Consider the following 24,837-nt stretch of genomic DNA (forward strand, 5'->3'; position numbering starts at 1 on the left):
AGTAGAATTATGTATTTCTTCTTTAACAGAAGATTCCATCAGTCACAGTGCATTAATTAGTATAGGCTATTAAATTCTGTATACCTTCAGTAGTGGCACAGACAAGGAAGAGTATTCTAACACATGGCAAAAAAAAGTGAAAGCACTAGTAAATGAGTGCTTCTATACCGATATTTATTTTTGTGAACTATAAATAAATTAATTTTACACTTGTAATGTTTTATTCTTGTTCAGGAAAACATTGCTATTCCTGGTTACTGAGTTTCCCTTTTACTTGTAATGCCTTTCTGTCACTAGGAAGAATGAAAGTTCTGTTTCGGGGGGGTGTTGTTATTGTTCACTTACCTATAGCTAAGGTCATGTTTAAAAAATTGTGCTTACCTATACCTATGAACAAGGTTTAGTTATGTGAGTCACCTTTTATCTTTATTGTTACTTGCTTCTTGAGGGAGGTGAAGAGCATTGGAGGGAAGGATCTAGCATAGTGCATGTATGAAGGGAGAAATGGATCTTCAGAATTTTGACAACAAATGTAAGTTTTGACATAAGAAATGTCTTTTAAAGGTGAAATTTTTGGTTTTACTTGGGAAAATTACAACTCAATAAAGCTAGAGAATAAAGCTGTTACAGCAAACTGGTGAAAAGATGACCTACCAAGTTATCAACTGATACTTATTCTAGAAAGCGATAGATCAACCCCCGCCTATACCACCACTATAAGACTAAGACCAGTGTAATCTTCAAAGCACATTAGGCTGGTTATGAATCAAGTCTTTGTAAGAGAAATGCTGCCTATTACGTTGGATGATAACAACAAGGTTAAAACTGCAATTGTTTGCCTGCTTGCTGACATGGTTTTAGACAGTATTTTTAGTATAGGGTGCCTTTTTTTTTTTTTTTTTTTTTCTTTAGACAAGTGCTGGGTGCATTTTCATTAGTGTTTTGTTTCAGGTAAGGTGTGTGTAATTCTGAAGTGATTCTCCCAGGTATCCCAATTTACCATAATTTGGTTTGCATCTGGGAGTGGTCTTAGAGTGCACAAATTAGATTCCTTTTGGAGGAAACTAAATCAAGCAACATAGTTCAGCTGCAGCTGGGTGTTCAGTCACAGAGCCAGCCTAGAACTAATCTGGCAAAAACCCTCTGAAACCCAAAGTGTGTATGTCAGTTCATAAACACCAACTGATTTGCTTTACAGATTGGCTCCAGTTAGCTTAGCCATATGTTAGCTGTTAGTATATCTCAGGAGTACTAGTTCAACATGTAGCACCACAACAGTGTGACCTCTGAAGCAGTGAGAAAAGGCAATAATAAAAGCAGAAATGACATTTAAGGGTATTACTGCTTCAGCAAGTGAAAAACTAAACAAATTAAAAACCCCATCATCTGTCTGCACTTTATATTTTTTCCCCCTTTTCCACTGAAATGTACAATATCAAGGCTTTTTTAGTTTATTTTAGAACTTTGGGAGAACGTATATCTGTAAAACTTGAAAATCAGGAAAATTCAACTTAATTAAAAGATACTACGCTTTCCTCTCCCACTGTGTTTTCTGGGCTTTGTTTCCACTAAACTGAAATAAAACACTCATTTGGTTAATGTTAAATGTGTTAATTTGTAGAAACCTTGAGCTCTTTTGAAAATAAAAGTTGAGAAACTTGATTAAGGGCCTTCCATGGTAAATGTGGGGAGGGAGTCTTAATCCCTTCATTAAGAAATTAGCATCTAAGGGGATCTTTGATAAATGCAATAGTATAGCCTTTTTCTTTAACTTGGTGGGGGATTTAAGGAGTAAGTGTTCAACTGATTTGAACATGGTTAAACTAAGATTATTCAACACAGGACAAAGTGTACAGTAGTTCAGCTTTACACCTAACTTTCATTATGTGTGAGAACACTCTTTTATGATCATTGATGCTTTAACATTGTTTCAGGATCATTTTCAATAACAAATAGAAGTTAAGCAAATCTTGATTTCATATTGTTCTCTTGTATACACACATTAGTTGCTGAACTTCCCACTTTATAAAGCTATATTGCGTTAACTATGACAAATACATGTTCTGTATGCCTGTATAATTATCTCTGTGCTGGAAGCGGGGTAATGTAAGGCAGTGTTTGGTGATGTATAGGTTTTGTACTAGTACGATGCAAAAACTGGTAAATGCCAGTACTATTGCAGTATTACCTTTTTTTGACATCTGTTGTCCCTCTCTTCCTTCCCACTTCTGGGTAACGACCTTGTGTGCTTCCGCTCAGAAGGGTAGGGGAAACTGTAGGTGGGTGTACTAAAGAAAGATGATGATGTGCCTTTCGGTCCCCAGCACAATGTCAAAGCCAAGTTGCTGTGTGGGGACTGAGAGCACCTATTGTATGGGTTGTTCAGTGAGCCCCCCAAAAAGAGGTTCATTTTGGGATCTTCCCACATCGCAGTTAAGTGGTAGAGGAAGAAATTCTACACTCTGCAGCATACTTCACAGGCTGAAATCTCCCAAGTTTAGATCCCAAGCCCAGTAGGTCCATCTTGGCTGATGAAAAGAGATAGACTCCACTTCTGCCTTAAACCTTAAAGATGATATGGTACCATAATAGTTGGTGGTGTTGCAGAGCTTCCCCTCTGCATCTGTATTTGCATAATGGAAGAGTCAACTGGGACTGATAATGTGTACTGTAATAATGAGCGGGAAACGTTTTGCAGCCAGGGATAGTTAGGTTTTAAAATAGCTTTTATGGGTCAGATGTGAACATGGATTTTAGTGTACTCTTTCAAGCCCCTGATGCATGCTATGTTTTCGCGCTCTGCAACCAACACACAGTGCACAGTATAAATGATTACTTTGGGGGGAGGAATAACATCCTTTATGACAGTAAAAAAGAGCTGTAGAGGGAAGTCTTAAGTAGCTTGAGGGGTTTTATATTCGTGTAAAACATCCATGCTGGTTTGTAGTAATAAAACATTCATAAACAACTGTGTTCAAATATAGGTAATGCTGTGCTTTGAAATCATGTGAAAGTCTAAGCCTTGAATGAAACAGCCTTGAATAATCAGAAAACCATAACAATATTGGAGTATCTTAGCATGTCTTTCTTATGGCCAAGTCAGGATTTTTATTGTGCTAGAAAACTAAATACAGTGTTCAGGTCTGTACAAAACAGAAACATCAAAGTTTATACCATAATATTCTTCCTTCCAAAGATAGAATAAAGCAGCTACTCCACCCTGGCTTCGAAAAGAGAAAGAATTTCCTAAAGGCCTGCTCTTAATTTATTTATTTTTAAAGAAGTAGAGATTTTAACAATAGGATAAAAAGGCCTCCATGGTTCCTTTTTTTTTTTTTTCCTAGTTTATTTGTAAATAATATCCATCTTGCCAGAGTTCGTGGGTGTATTTCAATAAGTTTGCAAACCTAAATATTCGGAAGTCGTGGAGTGCTTTAATCTTAAATGAGGGTTTATACCCCTTTTCCTTACCACCAACATCACCATTTGAGAACAGCTTCTAAAGTAGTAAACCCTGCAGCAAAATCCCCAGTAAAGGAGAGGCTTTATCATGCTGGATAATTGCAGGGGATGTGACTGATGAAAAAGCAGCTGGGGCCGTGTTGTAAATGGAGCAGAGCTGTACTGTCTCAAGTGTGGAGTTATGCTATCTTCTGCTCTATTCTAGCTAAAGTTGTTACCTCCTAATGGGCCTTTGACTATGTGTTTCCACTTTCAGAACTACTAAGCTAGATTGTGTAACCACTCTTAAGTTCTGCAGTACCACAATCATGTCATGGCAGATAGCACATGTCAGAGTTTCATTTTAATTTTATACATTATGATACAGTCCTAATTAGAATTCTATCCCCCTTCCCCCTATCTGTAATTAATCTGTGAAATCCTGCATGCTGTTTTTAATGCAGGTTGTGATTTTGATTTAATTTTATTGTAATGTCCAGGGCTACTTGCTACATCTTTGGTGCAAAGAAAGAACTTGTTGGGAAGGAGTTGCATCTGTTGTTAAGATTCTTTGCTGCATACTCTGTGCTATTTTAGCTTCACTTGGGCCTGACTTTAGACTGGAATATTCATGCTCATGTATTAGTTTGATAGAGGATATATATGTATCAGTATTTTTGTATGCAACAAAAGGGATTTAGAGTAGGATACATTTGCTTTTCTCTAAAAGCAATCAGTGTAAGACCTCATAGAAAGCTAGTTTTTTGTGTTCTCTGAATTTTCCAGAGTAGAGGTTTTTCTGTCTCTAAATAAAAAAACCCTCTCTTTCCTTTGAAACCCAATGGTTATTGCACCAGTTCAGTGAACAGCCATCAGTTGGAACCACAGACTAACCAAAGTTACCTTCTCTGACTTTTTGAGGATCAGACCCAACAGATTTGTTGGGCAAAGGCTGCAGCATTTGAAATGCACACCAACACTAGATGTACTATGTTGTCTTTTAATTTTACAGAGCTCAAGGTATTTAGCAAAGCACTTTGAACATTTTATATTTTCAGTGTAAGTGGAATAGACCAGTCTCTCCACTTCCTATGAACAGTCTGCATTTCTTAACTTTTTCTGAAATGTGCTATACATTTCTGAAATGTGCTATAATGTACATATATACAGTATGAAAATTACACTTGTTAAGAGGAGCATACCATTTGGACTTGTATCACCTGCTTTGCAATACTATATTAATGCAATTGTTATTAAAGAAGCTCCACTGAAAATAATAAATACAGAACATCAAAACAGTGTAATTGCATGAAAATACATGAAAATGATATAACTTACTTTGAGATGTTTTTGAACAGAACGTATTTGGAAACATATCTCTAAGGTATTTTGGATTATATTGAAATAATTTTCTTGTGGTGGAAGAGTGTTAGGTTCTTTATAATAAGTATGTAAGCATTAAGTTATGGCACAGAAGACTTCCTGTCTGCTTTAAGGCCTGTGTGAAATAGTTTTGTGGACGATCTAAACATCCTGAGAGTACAAATCAACAGAGAACTCAAAGGACTGATTTTTCTGCATTCATGGCTAATATTATCCTGCCTACAAGCTTGTCTTTGCATTAAGCAATAGACTAACTAAACAAGTTTGGTTAATTTGCCATGTATGATTGTTGAGCTGGGTCACAAACTCCACTTTCTCCCCCCCTCCAGGGTACAGACAGGAAGGTGTTTCATCCATTTTCTATATTTAGTCTCTCATTTATTTTTGTTTTTCTCCCTTCTGACTAGAGAGAGCTTCACTGTAAGTAAGCTTAGTAAACCCAAAGTCTGTGGTCTGAGATATGAAGATACTGGTTTGGTGTTAGCAAGGTCTATAGTTGTGACCAGGTTTTTTTCAGGATTTTTTTGGTTGGTTGGTTGGTTTTGGTCATTTATCCTTGCCAAAAAACTTCACTTTTTTTTCTCAGCTAGTTAAATTCACTGCGTACATAGTTGCAACACTAACATTTTACTGCTTTTGATTTTTCTAGGGCGCCAATGCCTCAGCTTTGGAGAAAGAGATTGGTCCGGAACAATTTCCAGTCAATGAGCACTATTTTGGTTTGGTTAATGTAAGTTTCAGTCCATAACTTCATTGCTTTGAAATGCCATGAGCGGATTTGTTAAATTACAAGACTGCAACTGAGTGAATAATTAAACCACCAAAAGATATAGTCATTGAATATACATACTTATTGAAATGTGTTTCAGTTTTCAGTGTATTTGTTGAAATATGCTACTGAAATAATTGTTGAAATTGGACTGTGTATTTAATACTTTATTTCATTTTATTAATTGTAGGGTATTTTTTAAATCACTTTCTTGCTATTAAAATGTATAAGTCTTAAAAAAAAATGCTGTTTAAAATATGTAACTTGCAGTTCATAATATGCCAATCTAAGTGAATAAATACAGTAAAAAAAAAAAAAATCTGTGAAAGACTGTTGATGATATGAAGTGTTCACATCTGCTATTTTTATTAAGATTTTAAAAAAATACTGAGCCCAAAGGGGAAAGCAGTGGTGGAAAAAACATACTGAATTGTTCGATTCAGTCATTAGTTTTAAGGAATAATTTAAATTTTAATTTCTGGTATTACCCATGAAAAGTATATCTTGTTAGAAATTGCATTATTCTGAAATGAAATATTAAATTATTTTCTTTATTGGGGCTTCAGGAAGTACATATTTAAACCAAGTTGATTTAGCAAGAGCTATCATCTTGCTTTTCTTAATGAAACTAATTACTTCTAATGCTGTCCTGCTACTATAACGTATGTCTCTACCTCTAGCTTCTTAGCACTGACATGGTTCAAGAGTCTGCAATCCAAGTATACACTGTGCAGTCATTAAACACTCTTACTGATAAGCTGACTTACATGCATCTCAAATGCCATGACTTAAATTAGTAATTTTTTTCCTTTCTCATGAAAGTTGAAATACCTTCAAAATTATGCGTTGTTTCTCTGAAAAGAGGAAATGCCGTAGTTTAACTGTTAACACTTGTTGTTGTTTGTTCTGTAGCAGAGTTTAGGCTTTCCGTCAAAGCTGTTCTTACCTTTTCTCAAATCTGTTATTCTGTTGACAGATAACCTGTTTTCCTAATTTCTTGTCCAAGTCCAGAGAGGGGATTTAAGACTTAACAGTAAAATTGTATTGTGTGCCTAATCTTGAAGTTTTACATATTTGGTACCCTTAAGAAAAGTTTCAATAAAGGGCAATCTTCCTAATATATAATGAATCAACAAATTCTGGCTTTCTGTAGGCCAGAGGGAGTAAGAAATTTGAGGGGAGATTGGTCTTTTAAGTCATTGCCCTCAGCCATACACATAAGAGGCAGGCAGCTATACTCTTAACTTTCTGTGTAGTACAGAAATGTTGCTTATTTTAGCTTCAAACAATAAAGTTTTATGGACCAAAATTATTTGAATTGTAACAAATAGTAAAGTGGGATTCCGTTACATCTATGGCACATTGGTGCTGTGTTTTTCAGGTACAGTGGTTGGCTAAGGAAATTCAGTCATATTGTTGGTTGGATGGTTTTCAGATCCATTCTACAGATTGTGTTTACTAACACAGTATGTATATCCCATAAATGTGTGAAAAGCTTGCAGAATTTAAGTCTATCAGGAAAAGGAAAGGTAGTGACCTCTTCATTAGCAAACTATGGCCAATGGCCATTCAGAAAGAATGACAGAGCTAATGATAATTAAAAGAAATATTAGATAATTAGATATTAAATTAAGAGTACTATTAGATTAAGAAGTGATAGAAATTACAATATTTGCCTTCATTGATTTCTCTAATTGTTTATAACAATTACAGGAAGTGAAACTCTTAGAGGTTCATTAACATTTACTGCTAAATTTTTCTAATTTGTTTATTGATTTGGTTTGTCCTAACTTTGTCCAGAGTAATGGAAAAATTGAGGTAATGTGGAAATCAGTAGCTCCCTTCTAACTGTGCGATAGCTAGCCATTTGAGACGTCTGGAATCCAGGACAGGATTTTGGATAAAGATGACAATTCTGAAATAGAGATCTGTCAATGGTAAATGTAGCATTTATCCAGAGGTAGTGTAAAAGAAGAGAAGGTAGAAGCACTATCTTATCTTCTCTCCAGCTTTGTGGTGGAATATAGGGATTATTCAGAGGATATGCTGAAAGAACAATTTGAGAGGTAAAAGAAGAATTAAGAAAGGGCAATTATGGGAAGCATATGGAAGACCAGATGGTTGATGGGATGTTTGATTCTGTCAATGTAAGCTCTAAATGGAAAATTCAGCTTAAGCTTGAAAGGACAGTACCATTCACTAAATCAGTAGGAAATATTTAAGATACCGTGGTAAGATGAAAATGTTACTAGTATGATGTCCCATGGACAATAAAGAACATCAAGTCTGCATATCATTCTTCCTTCCCTCTTCAGTGCAGTAATGCAAGCTATTCAAATCTATGTGCTTCACAAATTAAATCAATTATTTTATCCAGTGAGTGTGAAATAATGAACATTTTTAATCTCATAAGAGCTACTCTGGCAGCTCTTCAGCAGTTTACCAGACTTCTAGAGGAGAAAGTTTGGTTATTCGGCCTCTTGCAATGGATCTGTGTGTTTCGGAAAAATTCTATTTACTGGTGTGGCCCACTGCAACAAATAAAACTTGTCAGAGCTGCCAATGCATCAGAGCTGGGAGGGACCCTAGTACTGCAAAGACAGTGTTCTAAGCAGATCTAAGTTCTTGTAGATCTCTTGTTTGTTTTTGTAGATCTGTGGGGTTCAACAACCAAGTTTCCTCCCAGTTGTATGTTGCATCAGAAGAGTAAACTATAAGGCTATAAGCCTTAGTGAGTGTGTGGTGGTTTTGTTGCAGCTTTCCTGATTGCCTCTTTTTTTTTTTTAATTTCCGCACAGGTTTGTGTGTGGTAGGTTTGATTTCAGAATTAAAAAAAAAAAAAAAAAAGAGGTGTGTGTGTGTGAAACATACAGAGTGCAGTATTTTTGTGAAAGGAAATAATCTGACTTCTCAAAATTTAGAACAGAAGAACAATATGAACTGAAAAAAAGAGAAAATGTGTTTTTTTACTTTTCATAGATAAGTGCATCTTAAGATGGTCCTCACAGAAACAAGGAGGCAAGCCAGAAACCAGTTGAGAACATGGGTTAAAATAGCTCTGCTGTATATAGTCTTTATTACCTTCCACTGAATGAGATAGAGGAGTTTCAGTATTCCCTACAGGCTGACAGTTTAAGATACAAAATTACAGTTATGGTCTTTCTTACAGTTTTCTACTGTTATTCTGAGGCAGGCTTCACGAGCGTTTCATTATACAGTGCAGCGCTTGCACTTCTTCTTACAAGTGTTGTGCTTCTGAGGCAGTGCTAACTGTAAAGTGACGGGAGAAGGAAGGGGTCTGTTGGCCAGGTTAGCAGGAGAGCTGAGTATTGAAGAAGCAGAATTAGAAAGTGAAGTATAGGTGTTCAGTAGGTGGTGGGAGGATGGAGAGACTGGAGCAAGGTCTTGGGTGTTTTCTAAATGAGGGGCGTGCTTTTGTATTGGAGTCAAAGATGGGAAGTAAAGTAATAATTGTGGTAAGACCAGCATTTATTCATGTAACAAATTCCCTATTTGCTTAGTCTAGAAACCTCCCCACCTTTCCCCCCTTGTTGTTTAGTACAGGTACCATTTTAAGTTTTTAATGATTGGAAGCTTTTATTTTAAAAAGATTTTAGGTTTTGAAGCGATGAAGATTGATGCTTTAGATATAAAACAAATGTGAACTAATTAAATGTTCTTCAGCAGTTTGTTTTCAAACAATCTTCTGTTGCCTACTGTCTTTCTGAATATGAAGAAAACCTTTTATGAACTTAATCTGCTTGCTTTTATTTCCTACCGACAGGCATGTAGGTTAACATACATTTATATTAAATTAATCTGAATTTTGTTCAGTGTTCTGAGTTCTCTGTCGCTTCATACGTTGATGACCATGTTTTGGTCAACTCTCACTGCATGTTTGCCATTCTAATTAATTTATCATCAGGCTGTTCCTTTTTAAAATTGGGATGTTATGCAATTTCTAATTTGCTGCCTTTTCATCTTTTGATACTTGCTGTAGAAGTTTTAGCACTTTTCCCATTTGATTTAACAACTTTCTTAACATTTTAATGTAGTTATCTTTTTATGGCTATTTCTAATTATAAACTCATAAATAGTTAGCTTACAATATTAGATGTTTTGACATAAACTACTGTGTGATTTCATCTGCTTCCTTTAAGGAAAAAAGCCCTGGTTTTCCTCTTAAGTTCACTGACCTATTTGAGTGCAGATTTGCACCACAAAGAAGCCAATATAAGCATTTTCCCTAGCTTAAATAAATAAAAATAATGGGCATTAATTTTCTCACTTTTTATGGAGATCTTAAGACTTCTTAATATCTTTTTCTAAAATACACTTCTTACTCATTCTTTGAGTATGTCTTGGGTATTTAGAAAGCTGTTCTTCATATTTCATTAATTTAAAATAAAGGAAAACAATTTACTTTCCAGTTTTGTGATTAAATTGCACAGTGCTCTTCTTTGTCATTGTCTCAATTGGGAGAGAGCAAAAACCAGTTACTTCCCTGTTATTCCTAAGATGTAAAAGCTTTTAGTTCTTTTTCTCTCTTGAAAGAACCTGCTCTTAAAATATCTCTAAATGTACTTTTTGCTATATAACAGTCTCCCCATCTCAATATAGTCTTAGAATTTGCTACCCGTATATGCTACTATCTTTATATAAAACATAAATATGAACGTTATTTTCATATTTTACAGAATGTGTGTATGTGCTTCAAATTTGCAGGTTGAGTGACGGCAGATGAAAGGTTGGATTACTCGCTAAGGGCCTTACAAAGATTTTTCTCACACTTTCAGTGTTAGTTACTAGGTTTCACTGGAGAAGGGCAGCATAAAATGACAGTGGCTCAATCCACCAACAGCTCATGCTGCCTTCACAGAGGTGATGGGGAGGTTTGCAGTGTTGGGGTGAGCTGGAGACAGTGTCAGTGATCACAAGACTCAAGCGCCTAAGATCTGGAATGAGTCTGGGCAAGAGGGACATCTGGGTGTCCTGGTACAAAGTGGGTTACGGATGCTTTTCTTGCTAATTCTGCTTGCCCCCTTTCAATTCCGTGGTTTGCCTCCTTCAAAATGCGCATGTTCAAATTGTGCATTCTTTTCCTTTCAGTCTTGATTTGAAACTACCAACTGTGCCACAGGTTTGAGCCTAACCAAGCCATGTTGCATTGTTTTAAGAAAACTCCTGAATGCCAATCCTGTCACCCTAAAATGAGAACTGAAAGCACAGGAACAGGTTAAAGCAGTTATTTCTGACTTTGATCACAACTAATAAGATTTGGAGAATCCAATTTCTGAAGTGTCTGAGAAGCTCTCAATTTACAGCTGAATTTCTTCACAGTACAAGGTCATGCTGTGCCTGTTCTTTACTGTTGTGGCTGACTTGTGGTAGATGGATAGATATTTTTACCTGGGCATATTTTGGGAGCTGTGAAATTGGTGGTATTTGTTGAACCCTTTGACCCAAGTAAATGGAAAACATTACTAATATATTAAATTTACAAGTGAGACAAAATTATATAGTGTTGTTCAAATTTACCTAGGTTTTTCTTGCATTTACAGACAGTGTACTTATTAATCCTTTGCGAAACATGAATATGCTTTACTATCTTAAAGTCAAGAAGAAATGACTTGCAGAAAATTTGCCCCTGTTTATGCATTCTTTTATACTTTGGATTTAATTTTACCTCTCTACAGTAATACAATGCAACCTAATAATTCTCTCTCTTATTTTATAGTTTGGGAATACATGCTACTGCAATTCAGTTCTTCAGGCACTTTATTTTTGTCGACCATTTCGAGACAAAGTCTTAGCATACAAGAGTCAACCAAGAAAAAAAGAGAATCTCCTTACATGCTTAGCTGATCTCTTCCACAGTATAGCCACCCAGAAGAAAAAAGTTGGAGTAATACCTCCCAAGAAATTTATAACAAGATTACGAAAAGAAAATGGTAACCTTTTTTTCTTGTGTAATAATTATAGCAACTGTGATTTAATTCTGAAGTTGACATAGTGGAATAACTACATACTTGTTACTCATGGAAAGTGTTCTTGGTCCTGCAGTATAAAGAAGAGGTGACCCTGGAGTAACGGTGTAACCCTGGAGCTGTTTTGAGAGAGAATCTTTGTCTCTCTGTCTTCATGTAGAACTGAGTGTATTGTCAGTGGCTGCTTGTGAAATTGCTTCCTAATTTTTCCTCTCTATGAATTGTATTTTTATAATCTAAATTCACTGTAAAGCTTTTGTTCTGTTTAAAAAAGCATTATTCTTTGAATGCAGGAATCAGTCTCCCCAGCTGAGTGTGTGGAAAGGACATTAACACTTCCCTGCAAGAATCTAGCTTAAAAACCCACAAATTTTTAAATTAATTTAGAATTTATGCAATAATTAGCTTGACCTACTTTTTAAAGGATTAATGAATTCTAAAATCACTAAGTAGTTTTGGCTAAATTTTTTTAGTGTAATTGTTATCTTAAATTTCAAGAGATTTCTAGAGATTTTTAACATTTCTTGTTTCTTATCTGCAGGACTAATTGGTCAAGATGTTTTAGAAAATAATTCAATGTCAAAATATAAATGAAACCTTGTAATCTACTACTCAATTTGGATACACTTTTATAAAAACATATCATGAAACTTTTCTAAAAAATAACTGCTAAATTTAAATAAATTTTATGAGGTACCATATTTAACACTGCTGCAATAGACATGTTCATACTGTTGTAATCTCTCCAAGACTATATACGCAGACTAAAAAAGTGTTTAAATGTTATGATGATCATCTCTGTAGTACAAACAAGAAATAAAATATTATATTTACATTCCTAATTTGAAGTGACCCCTCCAGCAAATGCACACCATGAGTTGTAATAATATTGTTAAACAAAGCTCTGAGGTAATGTACAATCTCTTACCTATGCAGAATAGAAAACTGGCATTCAGTTCTTCGATAAGTATACTTGAGCATGTATGCTGTATGTTGATGCATTTACAGAAATAGTTCATTGTGTCAATGGATGTTGACTAATTATGGCAAACATGGAGAATGGTTCAAATGGAAAGCAGAAAGTAAACCACAGAAGCCATTAAGGTCTTTTTAGAAAGTGTTCGTTTTAATGCTTAATTATGTCATGACTCTCAAATTTTAAGCAGGAGAAGGCCATTGGAAAATTTTCATTATAGAAATCGGATGTGAAAGTTAAGTTCTTGTTGGCTTTTGGGGTGTCTTTTAAAGATGATACTCTCACCTTTTCTACAAATAAATGGCTAAATTGTCAGACAGCAATTACTTGCATATCCTATGTGCTATTAAGTGCTTATTGTGAAGGTATGTAATTTTGAGCTTTAAAGAAGAGTTAGTTAAAGAATCAGGTAGGTATGCAACACTGATCTAGATTCTGTTCCAGTCAGTACCCAGCTATACCAGGATTATGACTGAGAACATAATCTTAATGTATTCCAGACTACAATACTGCTATTCCATCTTTATTTTCAAAGTCTGAATACAACATACATATATTAATGACCTTAAAGCTTAACTGGCTGGGAAGCAGCTGCTGGCTTGAAGTCAGCCAAAGGTATACTGTTATGATTGCTTAAATTTCTTCTAATCATAAAATGAACAGTGTGTAGCTTTCATTCTGTTGTACATAATGCTAATTTACTGACTGGGCACCTAGCCCTGAGAGGTCCATGATGTACTGCTGTGAAGAACCTCTGAAGTGTTTTACCTCAAGAGACTTGTAGGTCTTGTTCTGCCTTGACTTACTTGATTAAATAAAGCCCTTACAGTTGGCTAGATTCAGAGTTGAACTTACTGTTACTTCTCAAAAAATAGTGTAGTAGTTCATTAAATAAAGTTGGTTCATATGCTTGGCTGACCTAATGTACTACTTAACCTCTACAAGTGATCTAGATTAGCATCAGATTCTCCCTACTTTGCTCATAACTCAGGGGTTGTTTTTTTTTCTGTTTGAAGTTTACTCCTGGATGCTGTCACGTGAATGATAGTAAAGCTTCCATGTAGTCCCTGTATGCACTTCAAAACTTAAGCTTCACTGTGTATCTTTTTCATTCATCTTTCTAGTCCTGGGAACTATCCCTCTGCTGAAGGCCAGTCTCTTAGTATATTCTTGGACTACACGCAAATTACAAGTTACAATTAATTGAAGTAACTGCACATTAAAAGACCTGTATGGTATTAGCCAGTGATATAGAATGCTTTTTAAATTGGCAGGTAAATTTCCTTGTAACAATTCCTAGTCAGAGAGAGAAGAAGTAATTATTACTAAACCTGATTCAATGCCTTTATGGTTTTCTTAGTCCCATTCCTAATGTGAGGATTTGTAGCAGCAGAGGATTTCTCAGGTTGATATCCCAGGGAACTACAATAAATGATGTTTTCCAGGTGGTACCAATTTGAACATAAACAAGAGAGTAGACTTGCAAGAAAGAAATTTCAGCTTCATGCTTTAATCTGTATCATTGCTATACATCGCAAGTATATGCCAGTGAAACTCTTCCCCTTCCACTGAATTAATCCTAAAGCTATTATGCTTAGAAATGTCGACAAACTGAGGACGTGAAGCAGGAACCATAGTGAATCCATCATTATCTATCCAACAAGCCCACCACTAATAAAGATGCCACATATACAAATGTCCAGAAACAGTATTTCAGGTCTTGAAAGACAGTCCTAATTTGAAACCTGTTTGCTCTTGCTGTGGCTAGAACTTTAGGCTGATTTGACATGGCTTCTACAAATGCTGCCTTACTTAAAGAGCTTTGAGAAAGAAAACAGTTGTTTAAAAATATCAGTATCTTTAAGTTTTTAGTCTTAATGTTATTTTCATTCCTGGTATTGATGACACTGTGCTTGTGACAGAGCAGCAGTGGACTTAAAAACCTAAAAGTGAAAATAAATAAAGCAATGTTTTGAGCATTTATTGTTCATGTTCTTCCTGTGATAGAACATATAGACGATGAAACATTTCCTGTCATAGGTTCTCAGTTCATTTCTGGAAAATGTCAACATCTAATGCCATTTGAGATGCCCTGTGTTATCTAAGACATTGACCTAAGCTTGCCAGAGATAGCATAGCCCTTGTAGGAGATCCAAATCATCATGGACTGGCATCTGGAGGCTGGATGGGATAAGCTATAACATTTCAGGTGGCACTATATGTACACCTATGTTTAGGTAGTTGAATCATGCCCTAGTTTTCTTGCAGAATGGTTCACTCTTCTGTTAATTCTGATCAGCTGAGAGATTTCTGTGAATATAAGCTGACCTGCCCTCCCCTTTTCCCACCCCGTATATTTTTGCCTTGGTTTAGGAAGTATGCATTTGGGGTTGGTTTTGTATTGTCGTGAATGATTCAAGAAGTGAAATAAAGACTGGTTTTGAAATTCGACTTCTTTTAAAAACTTTTTTGCAGTATAGCACCAACCGATTAATTTAAAAATCTTCTGTTGTTTTATCTTATAGAGCTTTTTGATAACTACATGCAGCAGGATGCACATGAGTTCTTAAACTATCTGTTAAATACAATTGCGGATATCTTGCAAGAGGAAAGAAAACAAGAGAAACAAAATGGTCGCCTACCTAATGGCAACATCGACAATGAAAATAACAGCCCACCAGACCCGACCTGGGTTCATGAAATCTTTCAGGGAACATTGACTAATGAAACCAGATGTCTTACATGTGAAACTGTAAGTCTGTATCTACTTTGTATACTTTGTGTTTCAGAACTTCATGTTTCATGATTCATTTATCTCAACAGACTAACATACTAGATTAGTTTCTTTCTTTAGAAATCTTACATCTGTATGAACATTTGGATTTTTTCTTTGTTTGAGTTGTAGGAAAAGGCTTTTGGTCAATATTAGGAAAATGCCTAATTGAGTTTTTGTCAGTGTGATCATAATCAACTTCAAAATTTAGGTTCGAAAATTCTAAATTGATGTATTCCTAAGAGCAAAGAAGCCTGCTACTTGGGGATGTGGAGTTCTCATATAATGTCTTAATAACTTGATGTCACGCTTAGTGATACATTCCATAAATACGTATTCTCAATCAGTTTCCACCAATTTCTAGTTATTAAATTCAAAGCCATTGAAATCAAGATACTATGGTTGGGGTTTGGCACTGAGACAGTAGACTGGGATTCTCAAAGAACATAACTTAACGTGCAGGAAAAGTAATCCTTTCCTAAATGTCTGTCCACAGGAATTCTTCTAATAGTAGACCCTGAGAAATAAATTCCTTCTTTGAGTAAGCTGTACTAAAATTTCCTTTTAAGAGTAGTTCTACAATAAAAGCAAGCATATATTTCAGAAAAACGTACAAGTGAGTTTTACCTGCTTGAGAAAGAGGAAAAAGCAGCACATTTGTGAAAATTACAGCAATTCTGTCATGGTCTATGCCTTAGGTATTGTAAAATGCTAAATGACTGTATTTTTTGTATGACTTCATAGCTATTTTCCTTAACTTTAATTAGAAATGCACATATTTCAGCATGACATTGGAAAGGAAGAATTAATCAGATTAAATCTGTATATTTCACATGTAATTTTCTCAGTCTTCTAGAAATACCCACCTCTCTTATTTCAAAGAAAATAGCTTCCTAATGTTGTATGTAATGTAACTGCAGACTTCAGTAGATCATGATACTTCAAGTAATTTAGGTGCTGATTTCTAGCTACCATATTTTCTTTTCTTGTAGATTTCCCCTCCCTAATAACTATTTCATGGCAACTGTCAATTGCTTCTCTTTTAGTTCTGGAACTGTTTTTTTTTTTTCTTCTTGAAACATGAGTTTAGCTTAGTCTCTTAACATGACTGACATCATTACCTTTCCTCACTATGGCATAGTGAATTACTGCTGTCAGGATTTTGATCTAGGTACAGTCCTTAATACAATTTTAAAATGCTGATATGCTCTTTGCCAGCATATTTTATTAGTTATCAGGCCTATCACAATTTTGAGAGTTTTGCTAATATTGCTCAGGTCTATTTTTCTGTTAGCTGTTGCTGAACAGGATATGCCATGTCTGTTTGCCACTGTGCCTCCTTGGCCAGTTGAATTTCAAATTCAGTGTTCTAATACACTTGTTTTAGTATAGTAGGGCCTTTGTTGTCCAAACCCTAATAATCTGGAAACTATTTTATCAGCTTCTGTCTATTCAACGTATCAGCTTGTGCCTAACTGAAACACAGTGACCTGAAAATGGCACTTAGAAACACATTTAGACACATTAAGTAAGTAATATTACTGCGAATAGAGCCTTATTTTCAAATATAGTGAGCATATATGATTGTTTTAATGTTTATTGGAAGCTGTTGGCATTTAGAGTCTGTCTGTGTTTAGAAATACAATGTAAAATGTCAGGAGTACTTCGATATAGCTCATGTAGAAGATTACACAGCAATAGAGGATGATTTAGTGCTTCTTAATGATAAGACAATAACCTTAGTAAATTTTTTTCATTTACATTTGGAATTTAATGCATACTTAAATATAAAGCATAATATATCTTTGCTCTAAGTGAGAATTATCATCTTCGAACTGGCCAAACCTACTCAAAATTCCTAAAATCAGCATGGCGAGATTTTATTCTAATTTCAATTGTCCTGATTATAGAAAAGAGCTTCTTTTCAGGACACACTATCTCATTAGCCCATCTTTAACATAAAAAATGAACTGACTAAAGGTTTATCCTCAGTTTAAGTACGGACAGTGGAATATAAGGAACATAGATATGATTCTTTAACAAAGATTTGTGTCATGGGTCAAGCCACATAATAAAATAAATAAGTTACAAAATGGATTATAAGTCATCTTTCCATGCTTTTAATGTGATTTCTTGTTACCATGCTTTCCCCCTTCCTTGATAGAGGCCGTATGATGAAAGTAAATATTACAGATTTTTGTGGCTAATTGATAAAAATGATCTAGAAGTTCATTGGTTTTACAGATATCTCTCACAATTTAAGGAAAGAATAACAGTAAACCAGAAAGTAATGTAATTGACTTCATTAAGATAAAATTTGAAACTGCTAACTGTGGGCAGTACTTCTACAGGGAAAAAGAAGAAATTGTCTTGGGTCAAAAGCACCACACATATAGATAATGTTTTCCTCCAGCTGATAGTCTTGCTCTTGTGTTCAAGTGACTCTACAAGGCATAAAATTCTTTGGCTCAATTCTACTTTGGACTGAGAGAAGGCAATAAGGAAAATCTCAGTTGTCTCTCTTACAGGAGTACTATAGAAGCCTTAACTATGACCTAATTTTTTTTCCTCTCTTTTTTTTCTCTTTTCTTAAACCAAGATAAATCATACCCTTTGTTTCAGCTTCATTTAAAAATAGTTTCTGTCTTAGCACACATGGGAGCCTACAGTTGCAAAAGCTCTTTTGTCAGTGAGCTGATTCACACTGCTAGTGAAATTCCAAACTGAAAGAAATACAGATTCCATGAGTGTTAGCCTTCTGAGTTTTCTGTTCTGTGTGGCATTGGTTGTCAGAGTACAGCTGAGCTGTTGGAGTGCAGATTGCCCTTGATGTGAGAACAACATACCTTTAGCCAAAATACTGGAACACTCAAATTCTTCACTGTTACTCAGATGCTCGTATGAGGAGCACTCAGATGGCTTTTTGAACACATCAGGGCTTGATTCTTCAAGTGATGAGGTTTTCTGACTGTGTCAATCTTTTTTTCATTCTATAGATGATTGAAATATATAGCATTGGCAACTTCAGTCTAAGGAATTTAGTGATGTTTATTTGAAACAGAACCTCTACAGAAGAAGGGGGGGCCTGGTTGGAGTAGAGGGTGACTTTTTTATAATTTTTCTTTTTTAATTAAAAATGTATGAGTTAATGTTGGAAAAAAAGGTACTGTTCAAATACTAATGTTCAAAAAATCTTAAAGATTAAGAGTCGCAATTTCTAAATTATCAACATAGATGGAAAAAATCCACTTGACTATTCTTTCAGTAAAGCATTTAATTGTTCCTCATGATCCTAAGTGCTAACCTGAGAGCAGTTGTTTAAGGTGGTATTATCAGTATTATCACTAAGGATGGAAGAATTCCTTTTGCGAACTTCTGGTTTCGGTACCAATCTCCTTTTTAACCAAGTACAACACATGCCTTTCCTCTTCTCCATCTCCTCCCTGCCCTTACAGCTTCTGTGTGGGATAAAGCTGCCTATGAAATCTATATTGTTTCATGGAATTTTCTTTGAATCAGACCAATAGAGGAAGAATTACCTAATTGCATGTCTGAATAACACTGATCACATGACTCCTTAAATCCAGCTGTCCTAGCTGAAGGGTGCAGCAGAGTATTTTCTAGAACTGATTTTTTTTTTCTGAGCCGTTGTTAATCCCTAGGCTAAGATGTTTTCCACCAGAGTTCTTAACATTACAAACTCAAGTTCAATAATTTCAAAAGTGGTTTACAATGGGATATTTTGAAGAATTGTCCACACACTTAAACCGTAGTACATCCCTGAAGCCAGGAAGTGTGCAGCACACTGAAGATGCAGGTGGCGCTTTTTTTGCCCCCCACTCTAGAAACATCTTGGAAGTTTTCCATATATGTTCTGTGATCCCTTTAAAAGTATTAAAGGGATTAATTACACTTTAATTACACTTACATTACACTTACACTTCACTTACTTACCATTACACTTCAGCATCTAAGTGATGTAGCAGATGTGACATATTTTTTGTACATGTGCACTTACTCTTGGAAAGATTAGCTACAGAAGACTGGGAGGAATCCTTGCCCAGTCCTCTCAGATATTAACAGAAGCTTTTAACTTAATTTCAGAAGTTTTGGGATTTGCCTAATGGTATTAATCCTCAAAAATAGTTGTCTTGACCACCTGTATTTTTCTTTTTGTTCTCCATGTATGCTGCCCTGAGGACCTGTGTGTTTCTCATCTCTCGATAATCAGAGAACAACTTTCCAAATCTCTTTTTATTCTGAGTTGAAAAGGGAACATAATTCTCATATCTTTTAAAGATCAACTTACATTAGTTCTCTGGTAGCTGTTTAACTTTTCCTGCTTTCAATCAAGAAACTGCAGCCAGGCAAATTTTCTAAAAGCATTTACCTTTGTACCTAGGAGTCATAAAAGGCAGAGGATATTCTCATCAGTGGCATTGAGTGTCTCTAGATACAGAGGGGAAACACTAGCAGACAAAAGTTAAGGTTGCAGATTGCTATTTCCTAAACCTTTTAATAACATAGTTGATTTTCAAGCCAGCTGTGGATTTTGTCCATCACCATTTTTCAGGATTTGTGGTGGAATTTATTCTCTGCTGCTAGGAATTTCTTTTTTACTGTAATAGTTATTCTTGCATTTTTGTAAGAAATGGCTATGTACTATCAGACCAAGTCCCAAGCTCTCATTTACCAAAAAATTTGCTATCTGCTGCTCATTTAAGAGTATGAATCTAGCCAGGAAAAGGCTTCAAAATATTTGTACTGTTTATTAGGGACACTATGATAGGCAAATACATAACTTTCCGTTGGAGGGAATCATAGGGGAAGAACAGACGTGAGAGCACTAAATAGAATCCCAGTGATTATATTGTTTTGAAAAGAGTGACGTGTAGAAGGAACTTGGCGTTAATATTGTTGAGCTGAAATCGCAGCATAATGACAACTGGCATTATATTACCCCCACAGGCATGTATACACTTCCCTCTTCCTGAACAAAATCAGAAACAGAGTTCTAGCAAATCTCTGAAATAGAAAGGCCACTTGTAACAATTTTTAAAGGGTAAAAGATGCATTCTGTCAATAGAAAATGGTACAGGAAACCAGAAGTAAATTAGTATAACTTGGTTTAAATATAATCTATTGGTTCTTTTTTCATGCAGATAAGCAGCAAAGATGAAGACTTCTTAGACCTTTCAGTTGATGTGGAGCAGAATACTTCAATCACTCATTGTTTAAGGTAGACGCAAAGATATAAATTTTCGTAATTTGCCTTTTATTTGTTACCTAGAAAGCAGGAAGTAAAATTAAAAGCTCACGAGCTTAGCAAATTCTAGCTTATGTAGACTTAAGAGTATAAAATTATGTTTATATTGTAATGTTTATAAGTGTATTTCAGATAAGACACTAGTATCTACAGCATTTCTTTTTTTTTTTTTTTATTCAGGGGTTTCAGCAATACAGAAACTCTGTGCAGTGAATACAAATATTACTGTGAAGAATGTCGCAGTAAGCAAGAAGCACATAAAAGGTACATCAGACGTATGGAGGGAAAAAAATAGCCCATGCATTTCATGAAAATACTTTTATTTCCTTGTGTGTATGTTTGAGGCAAGGGGAGGATGTTCTTTTTCCCTTAATTTTTCTCACTCTTCTTCCATTTAAGAGTAATTTGGTTTCATTCTTCTTGCTTGAATTCAATGAGCCTACTTCCATGAGTAATAAGAATCCATGTAAGCATTTTGGGACTCTCTTGATCCATATTTGTTTTACAAACGAGAAAAAGAATGGCCTTAAAACCAAAAATAAGTTAAAAAGACAAGTTAAACTGCCAGTGACTAATCAAAGATTATGAGTAATGATGAAAAGTCACTGATTTCATGTGACTTTTTAAACTTTGTTTTGTCTTGGTAATAAAATATTTTTTCCAATTGCTGTAAGAATCAGTTTGATAGCACTTTTTTTCTGATTCAGTTGGAATGAGGCTTATAACTTTGCTAACTGAGTTTCTGGTTTCTTAAAAGTGCTTAATAAGTTATGCTAAACTTCTGCTTGTCAGTGCTCCTGAAAAGCATCAGAAGCTCTGTGGAAGCCTGAAATTCATTATGTTTAAAAACAATTCTTGTCTGCCTAATAATTCTTCTAGTCTTGTTTAGACCTTTGAAAAACCTCTGATTTTGTGTACTGTGTGGTATTTATGATCTGAGAAAGTATTCGGTTGAAGGGGTGGGAACACTGACATGCTCTGCTCTGCTGGTTATACCACTGATTCTGGTTATTTGGTTTACCATAGATTCAGCACATGGCTTTTGGCATATCTCATCTGCAAAGTCTGCCTTCACACCTTGCCTAAGCTTACTAATTGGTGTGTATTAGAAGGTTGTGAAGTCAGGTCTGTCCTGTTGTTTTCTGTTGCCTTAGCTCTTTTTCTGTGTGGGAGGTAATGTGATCCCTGACCAACATAAGTTGTGCTGACACAAACCTGTACTGTAGGCACTGCTGTATTGGCAAAACACACCTTTTATTGTTTATATTTTGCTTTTCATGTGGGGCTTAAGTTCAATTTCACTACAGTCATAATTCTCTTCTATTTCTGTAACACGGAGCTTATCTGTGATAGTGTCTACTCAACTAGCAAAGGTGGTGTACTGAATTTCTTCACCACTGAAAGAGCTCCAATTATCAAACACAGTTGCATTATAAGAAGAGGATGTCATTTTGAAAAAAGAAAGAGAGTAGAAATTATGTCCATATCTCAGTAATATAACAAAAATGTAAGTCTCCCTAAAAATAGTTGCTTCTGTCATCTTTCTGCCCTTCTGCTTTTTTCATTTCCCAGTTCCCTTGTGGGCCATGGAGAAAATTTGAGTCTAGCAGGGTTACCTACAGGTTACTGTCAGTCTAAGTTTAATGAGAAAAAGGGAAGGAAGGTGGGCTTTCAAGGACTTTGTCCCCAGCCCCCTACCTTTTGAAAAAGGATTGTCTTTTACAAACATATTTCCTGACATTCTGAAAATACGGTCTTAGTATACATGTCTGAAACCTGGACTATATGCGTTACCTTTTGGGGCTGAAGGCAGTTTGAAAAATTCAGCACAGTGGTGATTTAAGGCAATTAGCTGTGCCTGGGAGCAGAGCCCTCTGGCTTGGTTGCTCTGTTAGTATGGGCAAATGGATTGCCCAGAGAGTGGAAGTCTGTTAGCTGCTAGGTCGGCTGTGGTTGCCTGATGAGGACTTGTAGGCACGGATGCGAGATCTCAATACCTCAAACTAGCAAAAGGGCCCAGTGAGCCCTCAGTAAAACTAGATTATCACTTTCTGGCTTTGACTGCCATAAAATAGTGCTGCAACATTTATACAAAATTATTGTGCTAGAGCACAGCATTATCTTGTTTGGGTAGCATGAGGTACGGTGAGTAAGAGTGGGCTGTTTGTATCCCTTGGCAATGTTAAATTAATGGCTTGATACAAAAACTTGGAGTAATCCATATGTAACAAAGTGATGTAACAAAGCTTATTTTAAAAAGCTTGTTTAACTTGGCTGGTTTACTGAGAACTTCAACTGGAACAACTTTGTTGCAATACCTCCACTGTATACCAAGTGGGATCTAGGTTTTGCTTTTGAGAACTTGGGAAAGCTATGGGGTGGGTATGTTTAAAAATTGAATTCTGTGCCAAGCGGTCATTATGTCTAAATTATTATGTGGGTTCATCATGGCTGTTATTATTATTATTATTATATATTATAGCTTATTATTTTAAATACACTTGCAATTCTCTCAATTGTTAAAGTCCACCTTTAGTTTAGCAACACAGGACATACTTGTTAAACAGCTGATTAATTGAGCTTCTTTTAATGCTTGCAAAATTTTTTAAAGATTTCAGTAAGACAGGTTTCCTGTTTGTTGATATCAACTGAATGTTTTGGATGGATATTGGGAATACTGTTGGGTATTTTTGTTTGTTTGTTATTTTCAGGATGAAAGTAAAAAAGCTGCCTATGATTCTAGCTCTCCATTTGAAGAGATTTAAATACATGGATCAGCTGCATCGATACACAAAACTCTCTTATAGAGTAGTTTTTCCTTTAGAGCTTCGTTTATTTAACACCTCAGGAGATGCCACCAATCCTGACAGAATGTATGACCTTGTTGCTGTGGTAGTTCATTGTGGAAGGTAATTATTTTACACGAGGGATTTTTGTATAAGCATAACTATGTTTAAAAAACAAAACAAAGCACCCGGTATCACATCATTTAATAGTATTTAAAGAGCTCTTAAAAAAAAAAGTTTCTTAAAAAAGAAAGCATTGTGGGGAGATGCTACCAATGACAGAACATATGGCTTTGTTGTTGTGATAGTTCATTGTGAAAAGTGGTAACAGTGTATTTCACATCACAGATCATTGTATGAACTTAACTATGTTTTAAAAAAAACCCATAAAACATGCAATATCGTATAACTCTAATAACATTTAAAGATCATTTTAAAAAAAAAGTTTATTGGGAAGGAAAGCATTATAGAACAGATTCCTTTATAAAGCATTTCCTTTACTGTAGGTTGTTGGGGTTTTTTTTAAGGCTTGAGCAACATTTTTTGAAATGTATCCATATATTATGAATTTTGTTGATTACTTTGTTTCCTAGCTTTCAAAATATGACTGTTTAGATTTGTATTTGATTTTGCTATACTCAACAAATGTTCTTGTGGCTTCAAAATCAGGGCTGCTCCACAAACTGCTTATTGAGTAGAGAAAAGCCCCGAAGTTGAAAATGATGATTTAACATCTAGAATCAGAGAAAAATTTACATTGTGAGGTCAACTACTTAAAGCTCAAAGCAGGGCTAACTTTGACATTAGGTTACACTGGGCTCAGTTTCATGACTAGGAATGCTGATTTCACTGCCTTTTTGGGCAATTTGTTCCGGTCCATCAATGTTCTCACAGTGATTTTCCCCCCGCCATATCCGGTCAGAATTTCTCTTGCTTCAGTTTGCGACCACTGCCTCTTGTCCTTTCACTGTGCATTTCTGAGGAGAGCCCGGCTCCTATTTCTTTATAACTCTTCCTTTTTGGGTAGTGGAAGACAGCAGTTGGATTCCTCATTTAGTCTTCTCCAGGCTGAATAAAGCCAGCTCCCTCAGCCTCTCTTCACCCATCTGGTCCTGTAGCCCTCTGACAGATGTGGTGGCCTGCCACTGGACTTCCTCCAGTTTATCAGTCTCTCACTTAAACCGACAAGGTCATGTCTGGAATCCCACGTCCAGTTCTGGGTCCCAGAATGCAGAGTGGCGGGGATTATCGCGTCACTGCTGGCTCCACTCTTACAGTACAGCCCTGCGTACTCTCAGCCCTACCACCAAAATGACACGCTGCTGGCTAACAGCTCATCTTGTTGACCTCCTGGGCCCACCTAGCCAGCTGATTTGCAGCTGGTGCTGTTGGATGGAGTTAGTCTGGCACAAGAATTTTCATCTGTACTTGTTAAACTTTATGAGGTTCTTACCAG

At 35.7% G+C, this 24,837-nt stretch overlaps 1 protein-coding gene across 1 annotated transcript in view; it reads left to right on the forward strand.

Annotated features, from left to right (window-relative positions):
• Positions 1–459: 459 nt before the first annotated feature.
• USP12 (ubiquitin specific peptidase 12) overlaps positions 460–24,837 on the forward strand; it is a 37,912-nt gene continuing 13,534 nt past the window's right edge. Inside the window, exons 1-7 of the mRNA XM_030042791.2 lie at positions 460–532; positions 5,474–5,554; positions 11,331–11,544; positions 15,082–15,308; positions 20,492–20,568; positions 20,776–20,859; positions 23,307–23,504. Of these exons, the coding sequence (XP_029898651.1) occupies positions 15,099–15,308; positions 20,492–20,568; positions 20,776–20,859; positions 23,307–23,504 (569 nt within the window). The 5' untranslated portion in view covers positions 460–532; positions 5,474–5,554; positions 11,331–11,544; positions 15,082–15,098. The remainder of the gene's footprint in view (positions 533–5,473; positions 5,555–11,330; positions 11,545–15,081; positions 15,309–20,491; positions 20,569–20,775; positions 20,860–23,306; positions 23,505–24,837) is intronic.

This window comes from Aquila chrysaetos, chromosome 19, assembly GCF_900496995.4.
Source record: "Aquila chrysaetos chrysaetos chromosome 19, bAquChr1.4, whole genome shotgun sequence".
NCBI lineage: Eukaryota > Metazoa > Chordata > Aves > Accipitriformes > Accipitridae > Aquila > Aquila chrysaetos.